Source organism: Miniopterus schreibersii (assembly GCF_964146895.1).
Source record: "Miniopterus schreibersii genome assembly, chromosome: 9".
Taxonomy (NCBI): Eukaryota; Metazoa; Chordata; class Mammalia; order Chiroptera; family Miniopteridae; genus Miniopterus; species Miniopterus schreibersii.
In genome coordinates this window covers 58759725-58783891 of record NC_138118.1, presented here as the reverse complement: position 1 = coordinate 58783891, position 24167 = coordinate 58759725, and the positions used below count along the sequence as shown (strand labels likewise).

General features: G+C 46.5%; 1 protein-coding gene across 1 annotated transcript; it reads left to right on the top strand.

Annotated features, from left to right (window-relative positions):
• Nucleotides 1-1393: 1393 nt before the first annotated feature.
• Nucleotides 1394-20524, top strand: LOC308561617 (protein lifeguard 2-like; the record flags this gene model as incomplete). The annotated part of the gene is made up of 11 exons (XM_081146976.1): nucleotides 1394-1595; nucleotides 4704-4848; nucleotides 6034-6305; nucleotides 10553-10631; nucleotides 10801-10854; nucleotides 11648-11738; nucleotides 15485-15522; nucleotides 15617-15704; nucleotides 17053-17142; nucleotides 19249-19296; nucleotides 20372-20524. 11 exons carry the CDS (start codon nucleotides 1394-1396, stop codon nucleotides 20522-20524), a joined length of 1260 nt encoding a protein of 419 aa, XP_081003102.1.
• Nucleotides 20525-24167: the final 3643 nt, after the last annotated feature.

The window sequence follows — 24167 nt, the reverse complement described above, 5'->3', positions numbered from 1 at the left end:
CTCCCTCCTGGGTGCCTCAGGAAGACCGTGAGCCATAGTTGGTCAGGCCAGGGCTTCCTGAGGTGCCAGCAGAGGGATAGCAGGCAGAGATGGATGGGGAGAGGGAGCTGTGAAGACAGAAATAAATACCTTCCAAGGTCTTAAATTAACACTAAGGGAAAGAAAGCCGAGTTCCACAGGGGATGGATTATCAGGGTCAGCATGTAGGCCAATTTGTATGATTTAGGTGGTGCATGGTTCATTAATTAACTCTTAAAGAAAAAGAAAAAAGCAGGTGCATAAATATATATCACAAGCTTGTTTCAGAGAGACACTATTCCCCACATTTTGCGTCTTGGTGAGATGGGCAGTGCAGGATCCCCGGCCCACTTGTTCTGGATACCTCAGGAGCATTGTGCCACTGGGTCTCCATTTACTTACCTGTCATTACACCTCACAGGGCTGATGTGGGGCTTCGCCGAGTTAGTACATGTGAGGTCGTAGGAAACTTTCACATCTGGTCAATGCCAACTCTGAGGCTGATAAAACAGGAGGAGGAAGCTGCATTTCTTTTGACCAGACTAGTCAAGTCATTCATTACACCCCTTCCCTGCCTGCTCACAGGAAATCTTGGAAAGAATGTAATTGACTCAAGTTGCCTATTAACGTTAGCAAACTAAAGAGAGAGACTGTGGACTGGACGGAGAGAAAGAGACCTATGGAACTGCAAGAAGTGCAAGGGAAGGGAGCCAAGGCAGGTGTTCCTGCTGACCTGCTCCGTTTCCCCCCGGGGGCAGCATGAGGTTCCACTCAGACTTCCTTCTACCTTAGGGTCCCCCTTTGTACCCGTGTCTCCTCCACCACACTATGAGCACGCTGAGCAAAGGACATTTGCCTTTTCTTCTTTGTGTTTCTTATGTTGCCCACGCCTTGCACGCAGCAGGCATGCACTAATTAGCAGTTTAATATGTGGGTTCATATATCAAGGAGCCTCTTCTCAGCAATCGTCTCCATTCGGGACAAGTGTCTGCTCCCACTGCCCCCTCCTGCCCCCCACCTCGTCATCTGACTTCTCTCACCAACAGCCCGAATCGGGCCTCCCCGGCTCCTCGTTGGCCTGCAGCTCGGGGTAGACATCTCCCGGTCCCGAGGGAGGCACCAAGGTCTTCATCGTCCGTCCACCAGGACAGCCAACGCCTGCTTTGTCATTAACGAGCCTTACAATTTGAAAGAATTGTTCAGAATCCCTGGTTGAGTTTCATGAGCATCTTCCCCCTGCAAGGAAAGAGGTGATGGCACCGGGGGCAGGATGCCACACCCTCCAGACACTTGTTGCTGAGGCTTCAGGACACTCCCTGCCCTGGAATCCGTGTTGGAGATTCAGGTGTAGCCTCCCTGGGACTCAGCTCGAAGGATGTTGGCCGTGACTCTGACCAGCATGAGGCTGGGCAAAGGGACCTGCTCAGAGCCCCTCTCCGAGGTAGCAGGGTTCCCTGGACAACCCCACACCCCAACTGCCACTCCCCTAACTGTCGCTCGGAACTCTGTTTCTCAGTCCCAGCCTGTCCTTCGGGTGACCACTGGCTTAGGAGCCGGGGAAGCATTTGGAGGACCAGGTAAAAGATTCATCTTGTGATTTGGGCACCAGCCAACTATAGTTTCACGAGGAAAACTCAGTCGCCTTTGGTTTTTGTTTGCTTGGTTTTGGTTTCAGTGCTTTGAAAACTTTGCTGCCTCTCGCCCTTCTGATTTGCAGGATGGCTGGGGAAGAAACCGACTTGGCTCTCTGAGCATCTTTTAACGCTTCTCAGCTCTGTGTGAAGATCACTTTCTTCAGAGGAGCTCCAGGCTTGATCAAAAAGGAGAAATATTTCCTTTTCTCTTCAAAATGTAAATATTTCTTTTTATATAAATAATAAATACTCATTAGAAAAATGTATGCAATTCAGAGGTATTCCTCAACTCTGCTTTGTTAGAGATAACCCTATTGATAGTTTGTAGTATATCTTTCCAGCCTTCGGAAAAGTGTGCATATATATATAAAACATTGATGTGACCTTACTAAGTATTATTCTCTAATCTGACTTTTGTTGTTGTTTTGTGTTGTTTTGTTTTGTTTAATCCTCGCTTTTCAGAGAGAGTGGAGGGGGGGCAGGGAGAGAGAGAGAGAAAGAGAGAGAGAGAGAGAGAGAGAAACATTGATGTGAGAGAGACACATCTATTGGTTGCCTCCCGCACATGCCCTGAATGGGGCCAGGGATTGAGCCTGCAACAGAGGTACGTGCCCTTGGCTGGAATCGAACCCGGGACCCCCCAGTCCTCGGGCCAATGCTCTAACCACTGAACAAAGCTGGTAGGGCTCTAATCTGACTTTTTAACTCTAAGGTGTATCGAAGTGAACATACCCCATCAGTCCATATATACCTGCCTTTTCCTTGCCGAAATTAATGTAACCATTTCCTGAAGTTGGATATGTAGCCTGTTTTAAATCTTCCGCAGTTACAAGCAATGAAGGATGCAATGAGCTTCTTTATACATGTATGGTTGCCTATTTGTGTGGGTATTTTTATGGGATAAATTCCTAAAAATGTAACTAATGAATCTAAAGTAAGGCATATTTTGAATTTTGATAGATGTGTCTAAATTATTCACCAAAAACATTTACAGACCTGCCAATTCCTGCGAGGTCATCTCAGGGCTGACCTAGCCACTGGGCAGAGTAGGCACATTGCCGAGGGCCCATGATAGTTTTAGGGGTCGTGAAAATATTTTCACTTCTTTTAAAATCAGGAGAGCCCAGCCGGGTGTGGCTCAGGGGTTGAGCGTCAACCTGGGATCCAGGCGATCGGGGTTTGATTCCCGGTCAGGGCACATGCCCGGTTGCGGGTTTGATCAATGACTCTCTCATCATTGATGTTTCTGTCTCTCTCTCTCCCTCTCCTTTCTTCTCTCTGAAGTCAATAAAGATATATAAAATAAATAAATAAATAAAAATAAAATAAAATCAGGAGAAAAAATATAATACCAGGGACTTTATAATATATACAATGGATCCAGATTGGATTGTATATTTTATATACCAATGCAGCTATAAAATATACTTTTTCATATTTTTTATGGAGAGGGGACCCATGATGGCAAATGTGTACAGGGCCTGCAAGTCACAATGTGACCCTGGGTCACCCATTCGCCACACCCCTGCCACTCTGAGAATTATTTATTTTTTTTAGTTTTTGCTAGTCTTTTATGCAAACAAAAAAATACAACATTTCACAACTGTTTCTACTCAAACTTCTTTGGTTATTTGTGAGTTAGGTATCGTCACCTAAGTTTATTGATCATTGACATGTCCTTTATTAATTGCCCATTTATGTTCTTTTATCATCTTTCTATTCAGTTGCTCATCTTTTCTTCGTTAAAAAGTTGTGGGTTTTTTTTTACAGTATAGTAAATATTGCAAATTTTATTTTCACAATTTTGCCCTTCAGAGTTACTGGTATCTTTTTGTCATGATATTTGAAGGGTTCCTATACCCCAGACCTGTCAGGCATTTCTTTTATGGTATCATTTTTACAAAGGCTTACACAAATATTCATTGGTATTTTCTTGAAGACTATCTATGGCTATTACTATTTATGATAGTATCTCTAATTCATCTGGAATGCATTTTTGTAAAAGATGTGAAATAGCGATTAAACTTTGTTTTCCAACATCATGGGACAATAAAGTACCATTTTTATCAAACATTAAATTCTCATGTATACATGAGTCTATTTCTTGAATCTCCTCCATCCCATGGATCCATTTATCTATTGTCACACTAGTACCACACTTCTAATTATGTAGCTTTACAATATTTTGATTTCTGCTAAGGTAAAACACTTCTCTCTCTCTTTTTTTTTTTTAAGTTTTTACTATATTTTTAAGTTGATTTGAGAGAGGGAGAGTGGAAAGGAGAGAGAGAGAAAAAGAGAGAGAAAGAGAGAAACATGTATTTGTTGTTCATTCATTGGTTGCTTCTTGAATGTGCCCTGACTGGGGATCAAACCCACAACCTTGGCTTATTGGGGAAACGCTCTAAACAACTGAGCTACTTGGCCAGGGCCACTTTTCTTTCCATTCTTTTCTTATTTTTTCAATCCTTGCCTGAGGATATTTTTTCCATTGCTTTTCAGGGAGAGTGGAAGGGGGAGAGAGAGATACAGACAGACAGAAACATCGATGTGAGAAGAACACATCTACGGTTGCCTCTCGCTGGCGCGCCGACCAGGGCCGGGGATCGAACCTGCGCTTCAGTCGCCAGGCCGACGCTCCAACCACCGAGCCAGACTGACTGGGGCTCAACTTTTTTCTTGATGATTCTCACACATTTACTCTTTCTGATGAACTTCAGAGTCACATTTTCCAAAAAAATCCCAATGAATTTTGTAAAAATTTACAGATTAACTTGAGGAGAAGGGAAATCTTGTTGCCCAAATGTCTGCCTCTCCAAGAGCATCATGGTATGTTGTTCGGACCTATTTCCAAACATCCCCTGTTTTCTCTAAGCCCTGGCCGTCTCAGCACTTTCCTCAGGCTCCTCCGTGGCTCGCTCTGTGGGACAGGAGGCCAGCAGCAGGGCTTGTCCAAGTCTTCTTGTCCCCAGGAGGCTAAAGGGGCCTTCTCCTTTGCCCTTTTTGGTCCATTGGGTACTGGTTTTCTAAGAACTGTGTTCCACCGCAAAGCACTGTGGCAAAGGCCACCACGGTCTCTTCCCTGGACTTCTAGTCGCTCGGCTTCCACTTTTGCATCCTCCGCCTCATTAGCCACCCTGGGCCCAGTATCATCTTTCCAGTCAGATCCCTGTGGCCCCCTGCTGGAAAACCTCCAGTGAGTCCCTGGTCCGTTAGTCACTTAGCGCTGCTGTAGCAAATTGCTACAAATGTAGTGTCTTCAAACAACACTCATTTACTATCGGAAGTCCCAAATCAGATTCCCACGGTGCCAGCATCAAGGTGTCAGGGGGCTGCGTTCCTTCCCAGAGGCTCCAGGGAGAAAGCATTTCCTGCCTTTTCCAACTTCCAGAGGCCGCCTGCCTTTCTTGGCTCACGGCCCCTTCCTCCATCTTCATACAACAGCTGTATCACTCAGACCTCTGCCTCTGGGGTCACATCTCCTCCTCTGGCTCTGATCCCCCGGCCTCCCCCTGAGAAGCATAATCACAAGGACGCTTGTGATTCTATTGGGCTCACCCAGATCATCCAGGATCCTACCCCACCTCCAAGTCCTTAACTTAATCACATCTGCAACTTTCCTTTTGCCATGTGAGGTAACGTATTCATAGGTTCCGGAGATTAGGATGTGGACATCTTTGGGGGACCCTGGTTCTGGCTACCACAGCCATGGCCTTCGGGATGCACTTGGCTTGCCAGCCGGTCAGTGACCTGCCCCACTGCCCCTCTGCTTAAGCTCATGCCACTCTCCCCTTTGAACTCCCTGCTCCAGCCACAGGAACTTCTTTCAGTTTCTGGAACCTGCCTTCCCCGCTTCCTCCAGTCCTGGTCCAGGCTGATTCCTCTGCCCGGGAAAACCTTTCCCCAGCTCTTCGCCTGACTAACTCCGACTCATCTCCAGCCTTGACTTAAACCTCGCTTTTCCTGGGAGCTTCTGGTAACCTCTTCTGCTCCCTGCACGTCCTTCCAGACTCGCTAGAGGCTCTTGCCCCACCCTCCGTGGTTCCCGGCCCTGCTTGTCCCAATGTTTGCTTGGTCACCTTCCCTTCCAACGTGTAAGCTCTCTGAGGGCCGAGGGGGTGAGGGCAGCTCTGCACCCGGCATGTAAGAGGGAACTTAGAACTCCTTGCTGAATTCATTTAACTTCATAACAGGATGCAAATAGTTTTACTCTGTAGGCATCATCTCAGAAGTATTTATTCATCATTCATTCAGCAAGTATTTATTGAACACTGAGTTGGTAAGTACTGAGCCAAGGGAGTTAACCTAAGGGGAAATCGTGTGAATGTTAGGATGCTATGGTATGACCATAAAGACCCCAATAACAATCTTCCCCCTTCAGGGAAATAGACTTGGAGGTCAGGGAACCAATAGACCTCAGTGCTGGAGATCACCAACACCTGGTCCGGAAAGCAGCGGGTGATAAGACCCAGACCAAATCGAAACAGTCCTACCAAACTTCATCCCCACCTGCGCCAGAGCAAAGTCGAGGGAAACCAAGTTCGAAGACCAGTGAGCGAGCGGATTCCTACGTGGTACAAATTTCAGAAGAGAGCAGCCCCAATGACAGCAGTGTGAACACCAGCCCGTTCTCAGACGCGGCTATCCGCAGAGGTGAGAGTAAAGAAGCTGCCTTTTGGGGAGAGAAAAGCAGATGTTCTCTTTAAAATGTTTTCACAGGGCGGATTGTCAGAAAGATTGAATTTTGCTTTTCGTTCTTCCCAGCCATGCTTTTCCATGAACCATGGGGTAGGGCTGCTGTGATAGACCGCCCCCAGGTTGCCCAGGGCATTCAGAAATTCCCGATAAACATATTAGAGTGAAAAACTTGGGGTTTTCTTAAGAATTATGAATTAGTCATCAATTGTAGAATGTTCCTACCTATATACAATGTAATACTATGATATTAGCTTCAGGGTTAAAGATTATTATTTCAATGCCTTAGATATTCTGTACAGGAAATATATTCAGCTGTGAGTAAAGAAACCGAAAAAAACTGTGGCTTAAATAAATGAAAAGTATTTTTCTTTCATGAACTATGAAGTTCAAAGGTAAAAATTTCAAGGCAAATGCCACAGGTCTCCATGACCACCTTTAGGCCTTGTCAGGGCCTAGACAACATGAGCTTCGGATGCCGTTGCTGTCTCCACGTGGCCCTCACCCTCCTTGCAGCTGGAGCTCTGGCCTTCCAGGTAGGAAAAGGCATGAGGCAAAAACAAAAAACCGCGGCTGGTCTGCCTCCCCGACAACTCCAGGGGCTGCCACTCAGGGAGAGATGCCCTGTGTGCCCTCCAAACCTGACCTCTGTCCAGAGGCTTTCCCGGAAACCACACCCAAGAGCTTCCAGTTGCTTGTCATTGACCTGACCTGGACCACATGGCCACCTCCACCTGTGGCTTTTCAGTCAGGTCCGTTGCCACCTTTCACAAGATCTGGGGTAGAGAGAGAGGAAATTGGGGAGAATGGACGTCCCTAAGCAACTAGCCACCTCTGGCACAGGTACCAACGCTTTCTCACCGGGTGTTGCGCAAGCGGAAGGTTACCGCATCTTGTCCTTACGGCCCTGTGAATGAAGTCGTCCTGGTGCCATTTCAGGACGAGGAACGGAGGCGTAAGGGGCTAGGACTGAAAGCATATGTAAAGCCTCCACACCCCTGAGAGTTAGCACTTGTGTCCGCCTCTCCTGGGGGCAGGGCCCCCTCCCCCCAATTATACAACCTATAATAAGATGAAAGAAAGTACTGGGGAGAAAAAGGAAACATATAGCAGGGTAATGGATTAAGGTTAGGGAGCTACAATTTTTGGAAAAAGCTTTATGGAGATGTATTTTACATACCATAAATTTCACCCCTCTTTAAAAAATATTTTTTTATTGATTTCAGAGAGAGGGAGAGAGAGATAGAAACATCAATGATGAGAGTCATTCGGCTGCATCCTGCACGCCCCCTGCTGGGAGTGAGCCCGAAACCCGGGCATGGGCCCTGACCGGGAATTGAACCTTGATCTCCTGGATCATAGGTTGATGCTCAACTGCTGAGCCACCCTGGTTGGTCAATTTCACCCTTTTTAAGTGTACAATTCAATTACTTTTAGTATATTTACAGAGTTTTGCAACCATTGCAACAAGAAGAAACCCACATCCATTAGCAGTCACTCCCCATCCTTTCCTCCCCGCGGTCTCTGCCAACCACTTAGCTATTGCCTGTCCCTATGGATTTGCCTAGCCTAGATAGTTCATGTAAATGGAATCATATTATATGTGGCCATTTGTGACTGCCTTCTTTCACTTAGCATAATGTTTTCAAGGTTTGCCCATGTTGCATGTGCCAGTACTTCATTCCTTCTTTATGGCTGTATAATATTCCCTTGCCTGGAGAGAACTCATTTTGTTTATCTGTTTCTTAGTTGACAGACATTTAGGTTGTTTCCACTTTTTGGCTATTATGAATAATGCTGTGATCAACATTCATATATAAGTTTTTGTGTAGACATATGCCTTCATTTCTCTTGGGTAGGAATTGCTGAGCTGTATGGTAACTTTATGTTTAATATTATGAAGAAGTACCCAAGTTTTTCAAAGAGTCTGTACCTTTTTACATTCCAACCAGCAGTGTATGAGCAGTAATTCTGTTTCCCTGCATTCTCATCAACATTTGTTATTGTCTGTCTTTTTATTATAGTCATTCTAGTGTGTGTGAAGGGATTGCTCATTGCAGTTTTGATTTGTATTTTCCTCATGACTAACTGATGTTGAGCACCTTTTCACATGCTTATTGGCCATTGCAGAAATGTCTATTCAAAACCTTTGCCCACTTTAAGAAAAAACAATCACCCCTCCGGCATGGCTCAGCGGTTGAGGGTTTACCTAGGATCCAGGAGATTACAGTTTGATTCCCAGTCAGGGCGCATGCCTGGGTTGCAGGCTCAATCTCCAGTAGGGGACGTGCAGGAGGCAGCCGATCAATGACTCATCATTGATGTTTCTCTCTCTCCCCCTCTCCTTCTCCCTTCCTCTTTGTGAAATCAATAAAGATATATTGAAAAAAACAAACTAGTCATTTTACTAGCTCTCATCATTCTGTGGGTTGCCTGGGCTCAGTTGTTGGGCAGTTCTTGTGCTGGTTGCGATTGGAGGCTCCTATGCAGTTTTAATGAGATGGTGGCTGAAGCTACAATGGCCATTAAGACTCTCTGACACGGCTGGTAGTTGGTGCTGGTTCTGTGGATCTCTTCTTGCGACTTGAGCTTCTCATCACATGGCAGCTGGCTCCCAGGAAGAAGCCTACCAGGTGGACGAGCCCCAGCGTGTGAGCCATTTATCAAGCCTCTGCTTGTATTCCACATGCCAACTTTTCATGGGGACAAGCCAGCATCAATGTGGGAGGGCACTAGCCACACAAGCTTTGCCCTTTTTAAGTTATTTGTCTTCTTGTTACTGAATTGCAATTCTTTATGTATTCTAGATATGTCCCTTACCAAAGATATGATTTGCAAATGTTTTTTTCTCTCCATATTCTGGGTTTCCTTTTGCTTTCTTCGTGGTATCATTGGAAGCACAAAGCTTTTACTGTTGATGCAATCCAGTTTATCTGTTTATTTCTCTCTTTGCTTGTGTTTTAGGTGCCAAGTCTTTAAAAGCCATTGCCTAACCCATGCGTACAGAGATTTACACCCATGCTTCCTTCTAAGAGTTTTACTATGTTCCTATCTATAGTCCATTTGTAACTGATAGATTTTGTGTATTACATGAGGAGGGGGTGCAAACTCATCCTTTGGTATGTGTATGTCCAGTTGTCCCAGCGCCATTTGTTGAAAAGACTATTCATTCTTCATTGAATTGTTCTGGCACATTTGTTAAAAATCAATTCACCATAAATGTAAGCAATTATTTCTGGATTTTCAGCTGTATTCCATTTATCTATGGAATTTATTTATGAGGCTGGGCCACATTTAATATTTATTCCCTTACAGTCCCTGATACATAGTAGATGTGAAATTAATGTTAACTGAATGAGTATTTTAATGTAGGCAGCACACATTTGGGTATATATATTCTGCTATTTTCATTACGATTGCGCAGGCCCATTTCTACATTGTCACATGTCCTATGCACAGAAACCACCCAGCAAAAGGACACAGTTGTGACCCTCTAAGTCAACTTTAAGAGCATTTCTTTTTTTCCTTTTAAAATTGGCATAAAGCCACATTCAGAGGCCCCAGGAAAACCTGTGCAGTAGGGAGTAAGCAAAAGAGATGCCTCTGCACTCAGCCTGGGGATGCTGGTCACTGGAACCCCTTGCTCTTGCTCATGATTGATCAGGTCATACCTGTGTGGTTTTCGCACAGGTAGAAGGGAAGGGAGCCGCTAAAGGCAGGCGGTGGGAGAGAAAAGTGGTGGAAAAGCTCTGCAAACTCCCGGCAGCCCAAGTCCAAGGCCAGGCCCAAGCCCAAGAGGCAAACGCCCACTCTACCAGCCGTCCCTGAGGTTCTCTGGTCTCCATCCTGCCCAAGGATGTGGCTGGATCCCCACAATGGGTCTGTGACATCCTGTGACTTTCAGATCACTTTGGGGCCTAAGAGGAAGGATGTACATCAGAAGGGGCTAAGTTCCTGAGTTCGTCTTTTAAAATCTTGGGGCTTCCGTGGCCAAACCCTCAGGCCTCCGACAAAGCCCCTGGGGCAGCCCAGACTCTTTCCCAGGAGCTGCGCGTTCAGTTGGCTGACTCAGCACTAGCGCTCCCTTTCCCATCCTCAAAAAGTCGGAGGAAACGTATTTTTGTTAACGATCAAAAATAGGCAATTACTTTTATATTTTCCTTTTCGAATACTATGTCACGAAGATAACGTTTCTGTGTCCTCAGCTTTCATCGTGAAAGTGTTCCTCCTGCTGTCAGCTCAGCTGATGGTCACCGGGGCGATTGTCAGCGTGTTTGTTTTCTGGTAAGTCGCCCTTATCGACGTCAGGGAAGCACCGAGGGCCCCACCGCTGCCACCGTCCATCGTCTAGTTCCCCCTTCCCCGGAGAAGGTTTTACTTTTATTTAAGTATTCCATTCATTAGCAAAGTTAACTACTTACTGAGTAAAACTATTGATTTTTTTTTAAACCAGGACAGATTTAAGAACTTGGGTGCGCAAGAATGCCTGGTTCACCTATGCAATCTTGTAAGTATTACTGGGTTCAGTAAAAGGTGGGTTTTCTACTAGCTATTGATCGAGGTTCGAGGTTCTTCATTAAAAATTAAGTAAAGATATAACATTCTTTTTTTATAGCTATTTTCCCCCCATCACCTTTGATCCCCCCCATACCCTCCTCAGCCTCCACCCCGCCTCAAAGATACAACATCCTTGAAATGACAAAATTATGGAGATGGGAAACAAGCAAATTAGTGGCTTCCAGGGGTTAGGGGTGTGTGTGTGTGTGTGTGTGTGTGTGTGTACCATAAAGGGATGGAACAGGGAGGTCTTTGTTGATGTTTTATTGATGGGATAGTTTCACACCTTGATTATAGTGCTGGTTACACGTATCTTCACATAGATTTCTGCCATAGTTCTATGATATAGTGCTACATAGCCACACTGTACCAATATCAAATTACTGGTTTGGGTGTTAGTATTATCCTATAAATAATGTAAGATGTAACTATTAAGGGAAACTAAGTAAAGGGTACCCAGAACTTCTCTGTCCCTCTGCAACTTCCTGTGAATCCACAATTATTTCAAAATAAAATTTTTTTAAAAATGAGCCTACAAGCTGTCTGTAGATGACAATGAGAAAAGCTAGTTTTGAAAATTAAAAAAAAAAAAAAAAAAGAGGTAAAGGAGATAATCCACATTTTTGTTTACTTTATAATACTTATTGTCAGATAATATCATATAGTGATACCTATAATCTCTACCTATATCACACGATATAATTATTGGAAGCAAGTGACACATGGTTTTAAATTACCCCCAGCCCAGCGTTTTTCGTTGTGCTTATTGTACTCGCTTGCTGTGGGAACCTCCGCCGTCAGGTGCCTGCCAATTACATCCTCCTGGGATTATTTGTAAGTAAACCTTGTTACCACCTGTCGCAGCTCACCTCTGAAATATATTTTTGTCATAATATTAAATTCATTCCTTGCATTGTGGAAAACCTTCCTGTGCATCATACAGACGGAAATTATTTGTGAGACATTCTCTTGGCTGGATTCCAGTCTCAATGACCCTGGGCTACTGCTCTTGGAGGCCACATGGGGAACCTGCTCCCCCCTCTGGGCTGCATTTCAGGAATAGTCAGCCTCACCGCCCCTGGACTCTCGTGAGGCACAACAAACACACTTTGTTATGGAGAGTAGTTTCCACGTTTAGTTCACAAACTTGTAAGAAATAGAATTATCTTTATATTTGTAAAATGTATCGTATTTCTATTTCAAGTCTCACTGGGAGCAGAAACCATCTCAGCTTGGGTTCTCCCTATTTCCCCACCTTGCTTTTCAGTCCAGGGGGTGCTTTTCCAGTTCTGGAGAGTTGGGGGCCTAGAGCTTCTGGTCCTGGCTCTTCTCCTTTATCCATAGTCTGGTTCTTGTTTCACCAGCGCCTCCTTGTGGGGCTTCCACTCACCAGGCCTCACCACACGGGCCCTTTCCCTGTGGCTCAGTGCTGCTCTGGGTCACAGAAACCTGTGTGGCTCCTTTTCTTGCCACCAGCCCTTTCTGTGCTGCCCATGGGGACTCTAGGTGCTCACCAGGTACCTGGAGCTCCTAGATTTTTTAAAACCTAAGTAAAATCTGAATTTCTATCATTTTACCCCATCCCACCCCAGGGGAGATCACAGGGCTCCTCGGGGACTCAGTAGCATCAAACCATCGCTCCCTATTTCCCTGACTCTTCTTTCTGCTTCCCAGTCAGGCCAGACCTCTCGCCTCCCTAGGCAGTGATCTCTCTGAAACTCACTGATAAGCGTTTGTAAGCATTTGCTCTCTTGAAAAATCCAGAACAGTCTCAGTGTGACCCAATATGTTGAGAAGTGATTCTTTCTGGGACAGTTGGGGTTTCCTCCCAAGCACCATTGACCACTCTCCAATGTGAAGATTTATTTACTAATTGATTTGTTCTTCATCTGGTTCCATATCAGATTTGAAGTAGCTTATAAAAATACCCACAGTATAAATGAAGATAAATTGGTGGGGATCATTAGAAACAAGCAAAATTTTCACAAAGTTAATGACAAATTTATTTCCAGTTACCCATCCAATGAAGTATGACTTCGGTAAATTTAAAAAAAAAAAGATAAATTGGTAGAAAAATATGATGAAAAAAAATAAGGGTAGAAAAATAAATCCAGTGGTTAGGTTAGTGCACAAAAGGCATAGTCCTACGCACCCGTGAGCCTAGGTTTGGAGCTGCGCCTCCTGGTGGTCAGAGTGAGCAAGGACACATGGCCAACGGTGAGACGTCCCTATCCTGCAGAGAGAGGGTCCAGTGGGATTTCTACGTCAAAGAGAACAGCTTCTTCCCGAGGCTGGAGAAGACTGGCTCTCTGATGCCCGTATTTGGGCACTTTCTTAGCTGGCGTGGATACCCTGCTCACTGACCAGGTGAGCAAGTTGGGTCTCCGAGTTCCTGCAGGAGCCACACTCCGGAAAGGGGGTGGGGGCTAAAAGCCAAACAGAAAGATGCTGAGAATCCTGGAGCAGAAGCGATGGGGCTGGGGCTGGGGCCGGGAGGGGGGTATTTTCCCAGAAATTTTTGAATTTTTTATTTTAAAAATTTCTGTGGTTTTAATTTTATTATTATTATTACAAGAAGAGATCAAAGCTACAGGTCTTAAAAGAAGCTCTCGTCTCTGAGGTTTTGCCATTTATCCCAAAGCAGGTAAAGCTTAAGAGAAGAGATATTGTTGAAGGGTAAGAATTAGTTATATTTTCCAGACTTTATGTCTTGCCCAAGTGTTAGGAAATATATGGAGAAAACCATTTCAGTAAAGGACTTGAGGGAAAAAGGAAAACACTTCCACACTGAAGACTGCTTCTGTCCCATGGAGCTGTGGCCCCTTGAGCCGGTGCTCTGAGCTCTCGAGGCCATCAGCAGGTTTGCCTTCCAAGGCCTCTTTTTACTCACTGTCTGTTCTTGGGGCTCCAGCTTGAAATCATTCCTCTCCTTCCCCCACCCCTCCCTCCCCCCTCTCTCCCTCTCACACACACAGACTTCCTCCACGTGCTCCTGAAGATGGAGAAGTGTGGAACAATTGAGCAAGTAGAAGAAAATAACCTTGAGAGGGAGGGCAGAAGCAAACACATTAAAATATCACGTACGCCCTGGCCAGGTGGCTCTGTTGGTTGGAGCATCCTCTTGTACACCAAAAGGTTGCGGGTTCGATTTCCAGTGAGGGCATGTGGAGGAGGCAACTGATTGATGTTTCTCTCTCTAAAATAAAAATAAATAAAAGTAAAAATTAAAAAAACACATATTCTCGGGTTAGAATTTTTTGAAAAGTGTATCTATTCCACGTACACATGATTATATATATTTAAATCCTCACCCGAGGATCTGTTTATTGATTTTAGAGGGAGAGGGAAAGAAAGAGGCAGAGCGAGCAAGAGAGAGATGTGAGAGAAACATCCATCGGCTGCCTCCCATATCTGCGCCCCAACTGGAAATCCCACCCGCAAACTTCTGGTGTAGGGACGGCGCTCCAGCCCACTGAGCCACCCGGCCAGGGGGATACACTTTTTCTTTTAACCTATAACGGAAATAAAGACAGCCTACTTGGTACATTGAACAAAGCAGGCCCTTACTCACCGGGTTGGGACACGGAGAGGCAATCCAGGGCTGTCAGGAGCCGGGGGCTTTCCAGGCTCTCATCCTGAGCCTCGTAGGCCTACCTCCCACCAGTCCTGGCACTGCCGTTAGGATGTGTCCTCATTTTCATTCCCCGTGACTGGAGGGTTGATTCTTTTCTGGCTCTGGCGGGTCAGCAGTGTCTGGATTCACCTCTGATGGAGCGTCCTGCCCGCTAGGGTATGTCCCCAGGCCCCCAGCTGCTCCCTGCTCATTGCAGTTCTCACGGGCCTGCCCGCCGACCTGGAGCCTGGCTGCCCGCGGGCACATCCTCCTGGTGGCTGCCCACCCCTGGCCCCTGCTGGCCCTGGGAGCCTGCGGCCTGAGGCAGCCCCGCGCAGCTCTCCTCCAGCCCCGGGTGGGCGCCTGCAGGTGCGGCTCATGCTCTGTGCCGAGCTCCGTCCACCCGCCCCTCCTACCCAGCGGGTCTCACTCTTCCTCCCGCCTCTGAGGTTCCAGGAGCATTTTATTCTCACCCCGCACCTGGGAAAGGCCGACGCTGAAGCCCTTGGTGGAGCCACAGCAGGCGCAGCACATCCTGCTCCGGTACAATGTTTCCGTGTGGACGCCCCGTCCCATGAACCATGACGTGGGCTACAGATGAACCCTTTACGTTGCTGTCCACATTCCTAATCAATACACGTTTAATTCACTAAATATGCTGAAAGTGGCTATTGTGTCCTAAAACATTTTTACTAATAAAAGAATTTTGTCTTGTTAGTCTTAGGGAGAATGTTAAGGAAATGTTTAGTTGTACTGTTTAATGTTTTTAATAATCATTTGCCCTGTAGCTTGTGTGCTAGGGTTGTGCGAATTCCCACTTGCTCCCTAGACCCCGCCAACACACGCACGCGCACACACACACGCGTGCACACACGCATGCACACACACGCACACACGCACAGTCCAGCCATCTCCTCCGCTGCTGGGCTTCAGGAATCAGGCTTCTGACTGTGCATTTTGTTTTTAGACAGTTCTTCAAGGTCTTCTGCTAGGAGCCGTAGCAGTGTAAGTCTTTGATACACATTTTCTTCTGTGCGTGTGCTTTGCATGTGAACAATCATCGGTTGTCCGTGAAGAGTAATCCAGTCTCTGGTTCTAGCTTCTATAACGCTGAGGAGGTGTTATGGGCCACGGCAGCAACCGCTCTGGTGACGTTATCGCTCACTTTATTTGCCCTTCAGACAAAAGTACGTATTATTGGAACGGGTTTCTGTCACACGGGAGTGTGTGGACGTGCTCCTCTGCCCCTCCTGCCCCTCTCCTCCCCCCACTCTCCTCTCTGCCGACCCCCGGGACTCACCTCCAGGCCTCTTCTCCCAGCCTCTGGCTTTCCCAGGAACCACACTGAAAAAAAAGAAATAGGTGAAGTGAATTTTAATATTCCACCCAATATATGCAAAGCATTAGCATTTCAACAAGCAACTGACATGACAAAAATATTAATGAGCCAGTTTACATTCTTTTTTTGAATTAAAATTCAAATCCAGTGTGTATTTTATACCGATAGCACATCTCAAGTTGGACGAGCCGCGTTCCGAGTGCTCGGTAGCCACACGTGTTGGCAGCACAGCCGTGGACGAGCTTTGGGCAGCCTCAGAATCACCTGGAAAGCCTGTTAAGCCACAGACTGCTGGCTCCACCCCTGGACTTGAAGGGCTGGGGGGGACCCAGCAATCTGCGTTTCCCAGGTGGTGCTGCTGCTGCTGGGTGATGCAGGACTCCAGCTATACTCCTTGGTGTGTTAGGGTAGGGAGGGCAGAAACAGCGGAGCTAGGAAAAAGCTCTTGCAAGAAAATGTCTTGGATTCCAGGATCCTCTTTTGTTGTATAATCCCCAGTTTTTCAGGCCAGAGGATGAATATTCTCCTTTCTTTAAAAAAATCTTAATCCCTCCGCCACCCCCCTCCCCACCGGGCTGATTTGGTCACTGATTTATAAAGGAAAAACCAAAAAGCATATTCATAAACTTCAAAATTACAAAATTATCATTAATAGTAATTTTTGAAAGCTTAGTATATATATTTTTTATTCAAAGTTATGCACACAAATGTGAAAAATGTACTCAGTAAACCTCTTGGTCTATTTTATTTCATTAACGTATTCTATGCACACACTTTTAAAATATGAGTAATTATGATAATTATGTACATCCCACTCATTCACTGTATCTTTTTATTAAGGAGAATTTTATATAAGTACAGAACTAGGGTAGTTTAATGTACCCACTACCAGGTTCCAACAATATCACCTTGTGGTGCCTATTATTTCATCCAAAGTCCTGCCCTCTTCTCCCTCCAGCAGCAAGTCCCAGGCCATACAGCACTTTTTATGTCCTGTCTTCAGGGGTTGGGGCTGATGCACACACTTTTAAAATATGAGTAATGGGCTGATGGCTTTCCACGGTTCTTGGAACTGGCCTGGGGAAATTATTGGCAAATGGGCGAGTTTCTGCCTGTGGGGTATTAGGCGCACCTCGAAACACCCTGGAACTCTGTGCAGACAGTGTTGAGCTGGGCCTTGTGTTGTGTTTCCTCAGTTGGACTTCACCCTGCTAAACGGAGTGCTCTTCGTCTCGCTCATTGTGCTTCTTCTCTACGGGATCCTCTTACTCTTCATACAGTCATATGTAAGTGGGGCTCGCACCCCGAAATCTCCGGGAACGGCTAGGAATCGGGGGTGAAGTGCTGGTGGGGTCACAGTGGACCTTCTGAGAAGCAGACACTGAGAGGGGAATGGGAGGACCTTTGTGGCAGAAATTTCTGCAAGAGAAGAGGGGTGGGGGAGCCGACGGAGGCTGGAAGAGCTGTCGGACCACGACGGCAAACGTGACCCCAAGTGAAGGGCAGGGACGGGGGTCGGTGGGAGCATTCCAGCCTGCGGAAGGCTCAGCAAGGCCACCAAGAATGTCTGGAGCTAAAGTGGACCATCACAGCGCAGTGGTCCCGTGTCTCCCCACCAATGAGGGAAGTGGAAGCGTGGCCCAGGAGCAAACTGCAGCGGGCCTGTGTCGGTGACACGCCCTCTCAGTAGCTGCAGGTCTGTGAGGCAGGTCCTAGTGGCCCCCTGGCGTGGTGCGGTTGGAGGTGCCACGGACAGGAGGCCTGGGGCATGCGGCTGGAGCCCCTGACCTCGACTCCAGCTGTCCTGAGCTAAGAGGGGCTCGGGGTGAACCCACCCACAGGGTACATCCGACTCCCTGGTTGCCTCTTTTTTGAAGTTATGGGAGTGGAGAGATGGGCTTGTTAGGACTTTTCCAACAGCAGCCTAGAGGAGGCTCCTTATTTCAACGATTTCAGAAATATAACCAACGGTTCTGCCTGAGTGGGTTTAGCTTTATGAATGACTATATAGGCTTCTAGCTTTGGAGGTAGCATCTGTATTTTAGAGACAAAGTCAAAGACATAACAAGGATATACCTTAAAAGGCCAGAGTGCTCCATTTATTATTGTTGATGGTAACACAGACATTGGTAGTAATAATACAAATATTTATTAGGTGGGTTCCATAGGCCTTTACAATAGATGCAGTTAAGAAAACTGTCTCCTACTAGATAGATGAACCCTTCTTCCTATTCTAAATTCCCTTTCACACCCTGGCCGGGCAGTGCAGTTGGTTAGAGCGTTGTCCCGATATGACCCAAGGTTGCAGATTTGACCCCCAGTTCAGGGCACATACAAACCAGTGGATGCATAAATAAGTGGGACAACAAATCCATGTTTCTCTCTCTCTCTCTCTAATCAATACATAAAAAGATTAAAATATAAAATTCCTTTCACAAATATCCAGCATATTTAACCTTACACCTATGTGTAAGTGGAAGACTTTGACAGAGCCTTGTCCTAAGTTCACGCGCTTGTCTGACTGGCAGCTTTAAATTCTTCACATCCCGGCAACCAGACGCTTGCTGACCGTTGGCTCCGTCAGGAAACGCTGTGCCTCGCCGCGCCACTGACCCCAGGGCCCCTCCTTCACCAAGGCCCTTCCCTGGGAGCAGAGCACTCTTCCCCTCCTTCCAGGGCCAGCTTGCCTGTCCTGAAGAGCGAAGGAATTGCTTTTCTCGGATGTTACACGCCACGTCCCCATCCCCTCCCCGGACAGGGCCAACCCTTCGGCATCTAGACCAGTCTCCCACTGCGACCAGGGCTGTTTTGGTTGCAAGGAGCAGACAGATACTGCTCAGACTAGCTCGGGGCAGAGACCCAGGGGAATCTCGTGGAACTTCCAGAGGAGCCCGGATTCACAGGCATGGGAAGGGCACCTTCCTCCCTTGGGCTGAGTGGCACAGAAACAGCTGCAGCACCGGCTAGTAAGGCAACAGCCTCTGCTGCGTGGGCCCCTCTGTCCCGAGGATGGAGCTCGCCTGGCCTGGGCCTGGCCGGTCCTGTGGGTGGAGACCGGCTGCTGCTGGAGTGGTCTCTGCGCCCCTCCAGCAGCTGCGGGAGGGCCACGTGGTCCCAGCGCTGAGGGGCGCAGGTCCTCGGGAAGGGCTCCGTGTCCTGCCGCACGCGAAACGCAGACGTGCGCCCTAGCTTCACGAGCCTTACTTGGCACACGCCAGGCTGGCTCCCAGTCGCTTGCTGAGTGGAATCGGGTGGATGCTCTTGACTGATCCTGTTCAAACAGATTGGACTTTCTTAAGACTGGGTCCCATCTAACAGCAGCGACCTACGGGTGCCCTTTTGTCACTTCGCATCTTGTTCTTAATATGCAGTCGTTTCCTTTCTTCCCGCAGTGGTTGCATCTACTGTACGCTGGACTCGGAACCGTGCTCTTCTCGCTTGTAAGTCACCTCTCCCTCTAGTACAGAGAGCATGGCACGTGCGTGGAAAGTGCCACCCCCGGCCGGCCTTGTGCTAGCGATCCCGTGCTCTGCCCGTCTATCCCCCCCGCCCCCAGCCCCTGGCAACCACTCCCCTTTTCACTGTTCCCAAGGTTTACCTTTTCCACAACGCAATACAATACGGCTGCAGTCGTGCCGTCGGCAGCCTTTGCAGGCTGGCTTCTCTCACTTGGTAATGTGCACTGAGGACTCCCGTGTCTTTTCGTGGCCCGAGAGCTCATGTTGGCCTGGAAGCACCACAGTCTGTGGATCCCTCCTACTGAAGGACGTGTTGGTGCTCCCGAGTTTTGGCAGTTTTGCGTGAAGCTGCTCTAGACATTCACGCGCAGGTTTTTGTGTGAACATGCTTTCAGCTCCTTTGGGTAAATGCCAAGGAGTGTGGCTGCTGGGTCACATGGCAAAGGTACAAACCTGCCCCCAGAGTTTCTGGAGTCACACAGGGAGAGGGGAGGGGAGAAGGGGAGGGGACTCAGCTGTCCAGGTGAGGCTCCTGCTTTGCCGCCCCCCCCAGCCTCGGGTTCGACCCCCTTCCCTGCCACTCCGATCACTCACGTGACCTTCCCTCATTCTATTTTGGAGACACTGACATCATCATAAAGCTCCAGGAATTCAGATTTACTGCTGCGTGTGAATCTCAATGTTGGGGAACCATTTAATTTTCACTCTTCATTCAGTGAGAACATGTGGGGAAATGGCAAACACAGGGCGTTTTGTAGTTCATCGCAGTGTCCAAAGTGCCCACACTGGTTGACTAAAGGCAAGAGGCTTCCGGGCCCGGAAAGCACAGGCTCACAGATCCGGCCCCGCCAGCTTCGGGACAAAGGCCTTGCTTGAGTCGATCGAGCACAAGCGTGGGAACCCGGGACGTTTGAGGCTGTAATAACAACATACAGAGCCCCAAATGGGCTTTCTGCAATATATGTACTGATGCTAAAATAATTTTTCCAGATGGCTCGGGACAGTCATCTGATAGAAATGAACAACTGAAGTAGCTAATTTCTCTCTCTCCTTTAAGTACTTGGTGATGGATGTGCAGCTGATGGTGGGAGGGAAACACCATCACTCTAACCTGGACCCTGAAGAGTACGTGTTCGCCGCTCTCAACATCTACTTGGACATAATCAACCTTTTCCTTTTCATTTTGCAACTGGTCGGACTGGCGCGGTAATCCACGGCCAAGGCTGGCCCGTGCCGACGGGAGGGGAGGACGGTCACTTGCGCAAGTGTTGCGAGGCTCAGACACGCAGAGGTGGCCACTTCCTAACCCCTTTCATTCAAAAGAATATTTTAAAGTACTTTTTTTTTTCTCCCCTTTTCCCAAATGAAAGCCAGCATCCAGCAGATGGTAGCTGTCGCTGTTATACTTTAAGTTCCATTGTCACGTTGCAGAACTTCCTGCGGGACATTTCTGATTTTTATAAACTCCAAAGATGAGTAGCAAAGTGCCGTACTTACAGACATTTGTAAGACGCCTGTTACCTTGTTGACATTTCCCTGGCACTAGTGAAAGCTGTAAACAGCGTCTCTCTATATGAATAAAGCTGATTACAGAAACCTGTATTTATTCCATCTCTTCTCTCGCTTCGGACGTTCTGTGGGAATCTTTTGGCACAGCCTGGCTTTAAGGGTAAGATAAGCCAAAGTGCTCAGTCTTTCTCCTGGGCCCCAGGGTCGGACTGGAGAAAGCAACAGTCCCCACCTGCTCGGGGCGGAGAGGATTAATGAAGTAAATGTACACGAAGGACCTGTTATTCCCACCGCCCCACCTCTACTTGTGGGCGTAACGCAGAGACCACCTCCTCCGATCGTCTGGGACAACTGGCCTCCTTTGAAGTCCCATAGTATTAAAAAAATTCATTTCAGTTTTAATTGTGATAAAATACACGTAATAAAATTTACCATCTTAACCATTTTTAGGTGTACAGTTCAGCAGCATTAAGTATACTTACAATATTGCGCAACCGATCTCCAGAAGTCTTTCACCTTGCCAAATGGAAACTCCGTGCCATTCACCACCAAGGAGCCATAGATTTTGCGCTGACTTTTTATTCACACACATAACCTGGTTGATGATGTTGCTGAGGGACACAGACGGGGCGGATCTTTACAGCACGGGTGAACTGTGCAGGGGGGAGGGTGGGGAAACTAGGTGACTCTTCTGGTGTCTCTCAAACTATTCATCATACAGCTTAACGCCTGTATTTAACCAAACCTACAGATCCCAGGTAGGATATCTGAATTTAAGCACAAGCACTATAGCCACACGCACTTGACTATCTGATGACCTGTCAGTTCAGTTAGCCCTAGCTCCACAGCTCTGGTGGAGCGTCTTGTGTTTATAATCTCATTACCACCAGCAAAGCCCTGAAGATGGGCACCACCTGTTGAGATGTGAGCATGAAGAACAGAAAGGGACTTGAAAGCCATCCAGCAAAAAACCTGGGAGGACCCTCCAAAGTTCTGGGTCTGGATATCTTAACAAGCATCATCACTGTGCGTACACCTGTCAGAGGCCTTGGTACCCACGTCATGGAGAATTAATTCCACACAGGAAAGCAAATTCAGCCTGAAAGCCTGAGGTTTTGCTTATTCTCTGGGCACCAAGAAAGTCTTCCTGCATATAATAGGGGCACGCTGGCCAAGTTCTTTCCCCACTCAAGTTCCTGCTGTCCCAGCACCACAGTGGGCATTTCTGTCGTCTCAGCAACGTTCCCAGCCACACCCCCCCCACTGTGTGCGTGTACTGTGTGTGCCCTCACATAGTGGCTATGGCTGGGTGAAAAGAAATTCTAATGCTTCTATGACAATCTTTTGATTTCTGCTTTTAGTAAGGACTTTGAGCAAGACACACCTCTTTTTTTTAAAACAATGTTTTTACTGATTTCTTAGAGAGAGGAGAGGGAGAGAGAGAACTATGGGTGGGCTGCTTCCTGCACGCCTCCTACTGGGGATCAAGCCCGAAACCCCAGCATGTGCCCTGATTAGGAATTGAACTGATTAGGCACGCACAGGCTCAAGGAATGTGAACGGCCAAAGGGCTGTGGCATATTTGACATTCCTGCCAAGAAGGAACATTGGCGGTTTCAGTATCATTTGCTTAACCAAAGTCCTTGAAACAAATGAACCAACTGCTGAAGATCTCTTCAACGGTCCCCACGTTGTAGCACTACTAACAGCTCACAATGTACTAAGGCAACACTGACCTGATTGTTCTAAAGTCGGGGTCAGCAAACTATAGTCCGTATGCCAAATCTGGCTTATCTTTTTAAAAAACTTTTTATTTTGAATTACAGATTTACAGGAAGTTGCAGAGATAACAGAGGCCCTGTGTACTCTTTACCTAACCACCCCTGCAGTGGTTATGTCTTACAAAATGTACAACATACAAACCAGAAAATTGACATTGGTACCATATGTATAGTTATTTTATCACGTGTACATTCATGTAACAAACATACAGACTATTCCATCACCACGTGGTCACATACATACCTTTATGGTCACATACATACCTCTCTGCCCCCCCCCAACCCCTGGCGACCACTAATTTGTTTCCATCTCTATTATTTTGTCATTTAAAAAATGTTACATAAATGGAATTACACTGTGACATTTTAAGGTTGGCTTTTTTCACTCAGCATAATGCCCTTGAGGTCCATCCAAGCTGTTACAAGTTGTGTCAATAGTTCGTTCCCTTCCATTGCTGAGTAGGGTTCCTTTGTATAGATATAGCACAAGTAACCATTCACCTGCTCCAGACCATTTTGGTGGATTCCAGTTTTTGGCTACTGCAAGTACAGCTGCTATAAACAATGTATACAGGTTTTTATGTGGACCAGGTTTTCACTTCTCTGTGATAAATGTCCTGGAGTGCAAACGCTGGGTCATGGTAAGTACATGCTTCGTTTTTAAAAAAAACCAAGCCCGGGTGGCTGTCCCATTTTACATTCCCAACAGCAACGTATGAGTGATCCAGCTTCTCTGCATCCCTGCCAGCATCTGGTGTTGATACTATTTATTTTAGCTGTTCTGGTAGCTGTGGGATGTGTTTTGTGGTTTAAACTTGCATTTCCTGATGGATAGTGAACATCTTTTCATGTGCTTCTTTCTTAACCATGATCATCTTCTGTGAAATGTCATGTCTTTTGTCCATTTCATATTGTATTGTTTTTTTACTGTTGAGTTTTGAGGAGTTCTTTACATATTCTAGATATGTAGTTGGAAAGTATTCTCTCTCACTCTGTAGCTTGTCTTTGCATCTTCATAAGGTCTTTTGCAAAGTTTTAAATTTTGATGAAGTCTAATTTATCAATGTTTTCTTTTATGGATTATGCTTTTGATAAGAATTTGAGAAGAATTATCTGCTTAACTTATATCATAAAGATTTTCTATTATTTTTCTAAAAGTTTTGTATTTTACATTTAAATCTCTTATCCATTTTATGTTTTATATAAAGTACAAGGTTTAGGGAGAGGTTCACATTCTTGCATCTTAGAACCCACTGTTGCAGCACCATTTGTTGAAGACTATTCCAACGCATTGTCACATCGCTTTTGCCCCTTTGTCAGCATCAGCTGATGACACCTGTGTGGGGCTGTTTTGGGTTCTCTGTTCCATTTAGTCCATCTGTGTGTCTATCCCTCCACCAGTATCATAGTCTTGATTACTGTAGTCTTGAAATTGGGTAGAATGACTCCTCCCACTTCATTTTTATTCTTTAAAATAGTTTTAGCCATTTTAGTTGCTTTGCCTTTCCATATAAATTTTGGACTTTTCTTCTCTATAGCTGCAAGAAGAGGTTGCTGGGATTT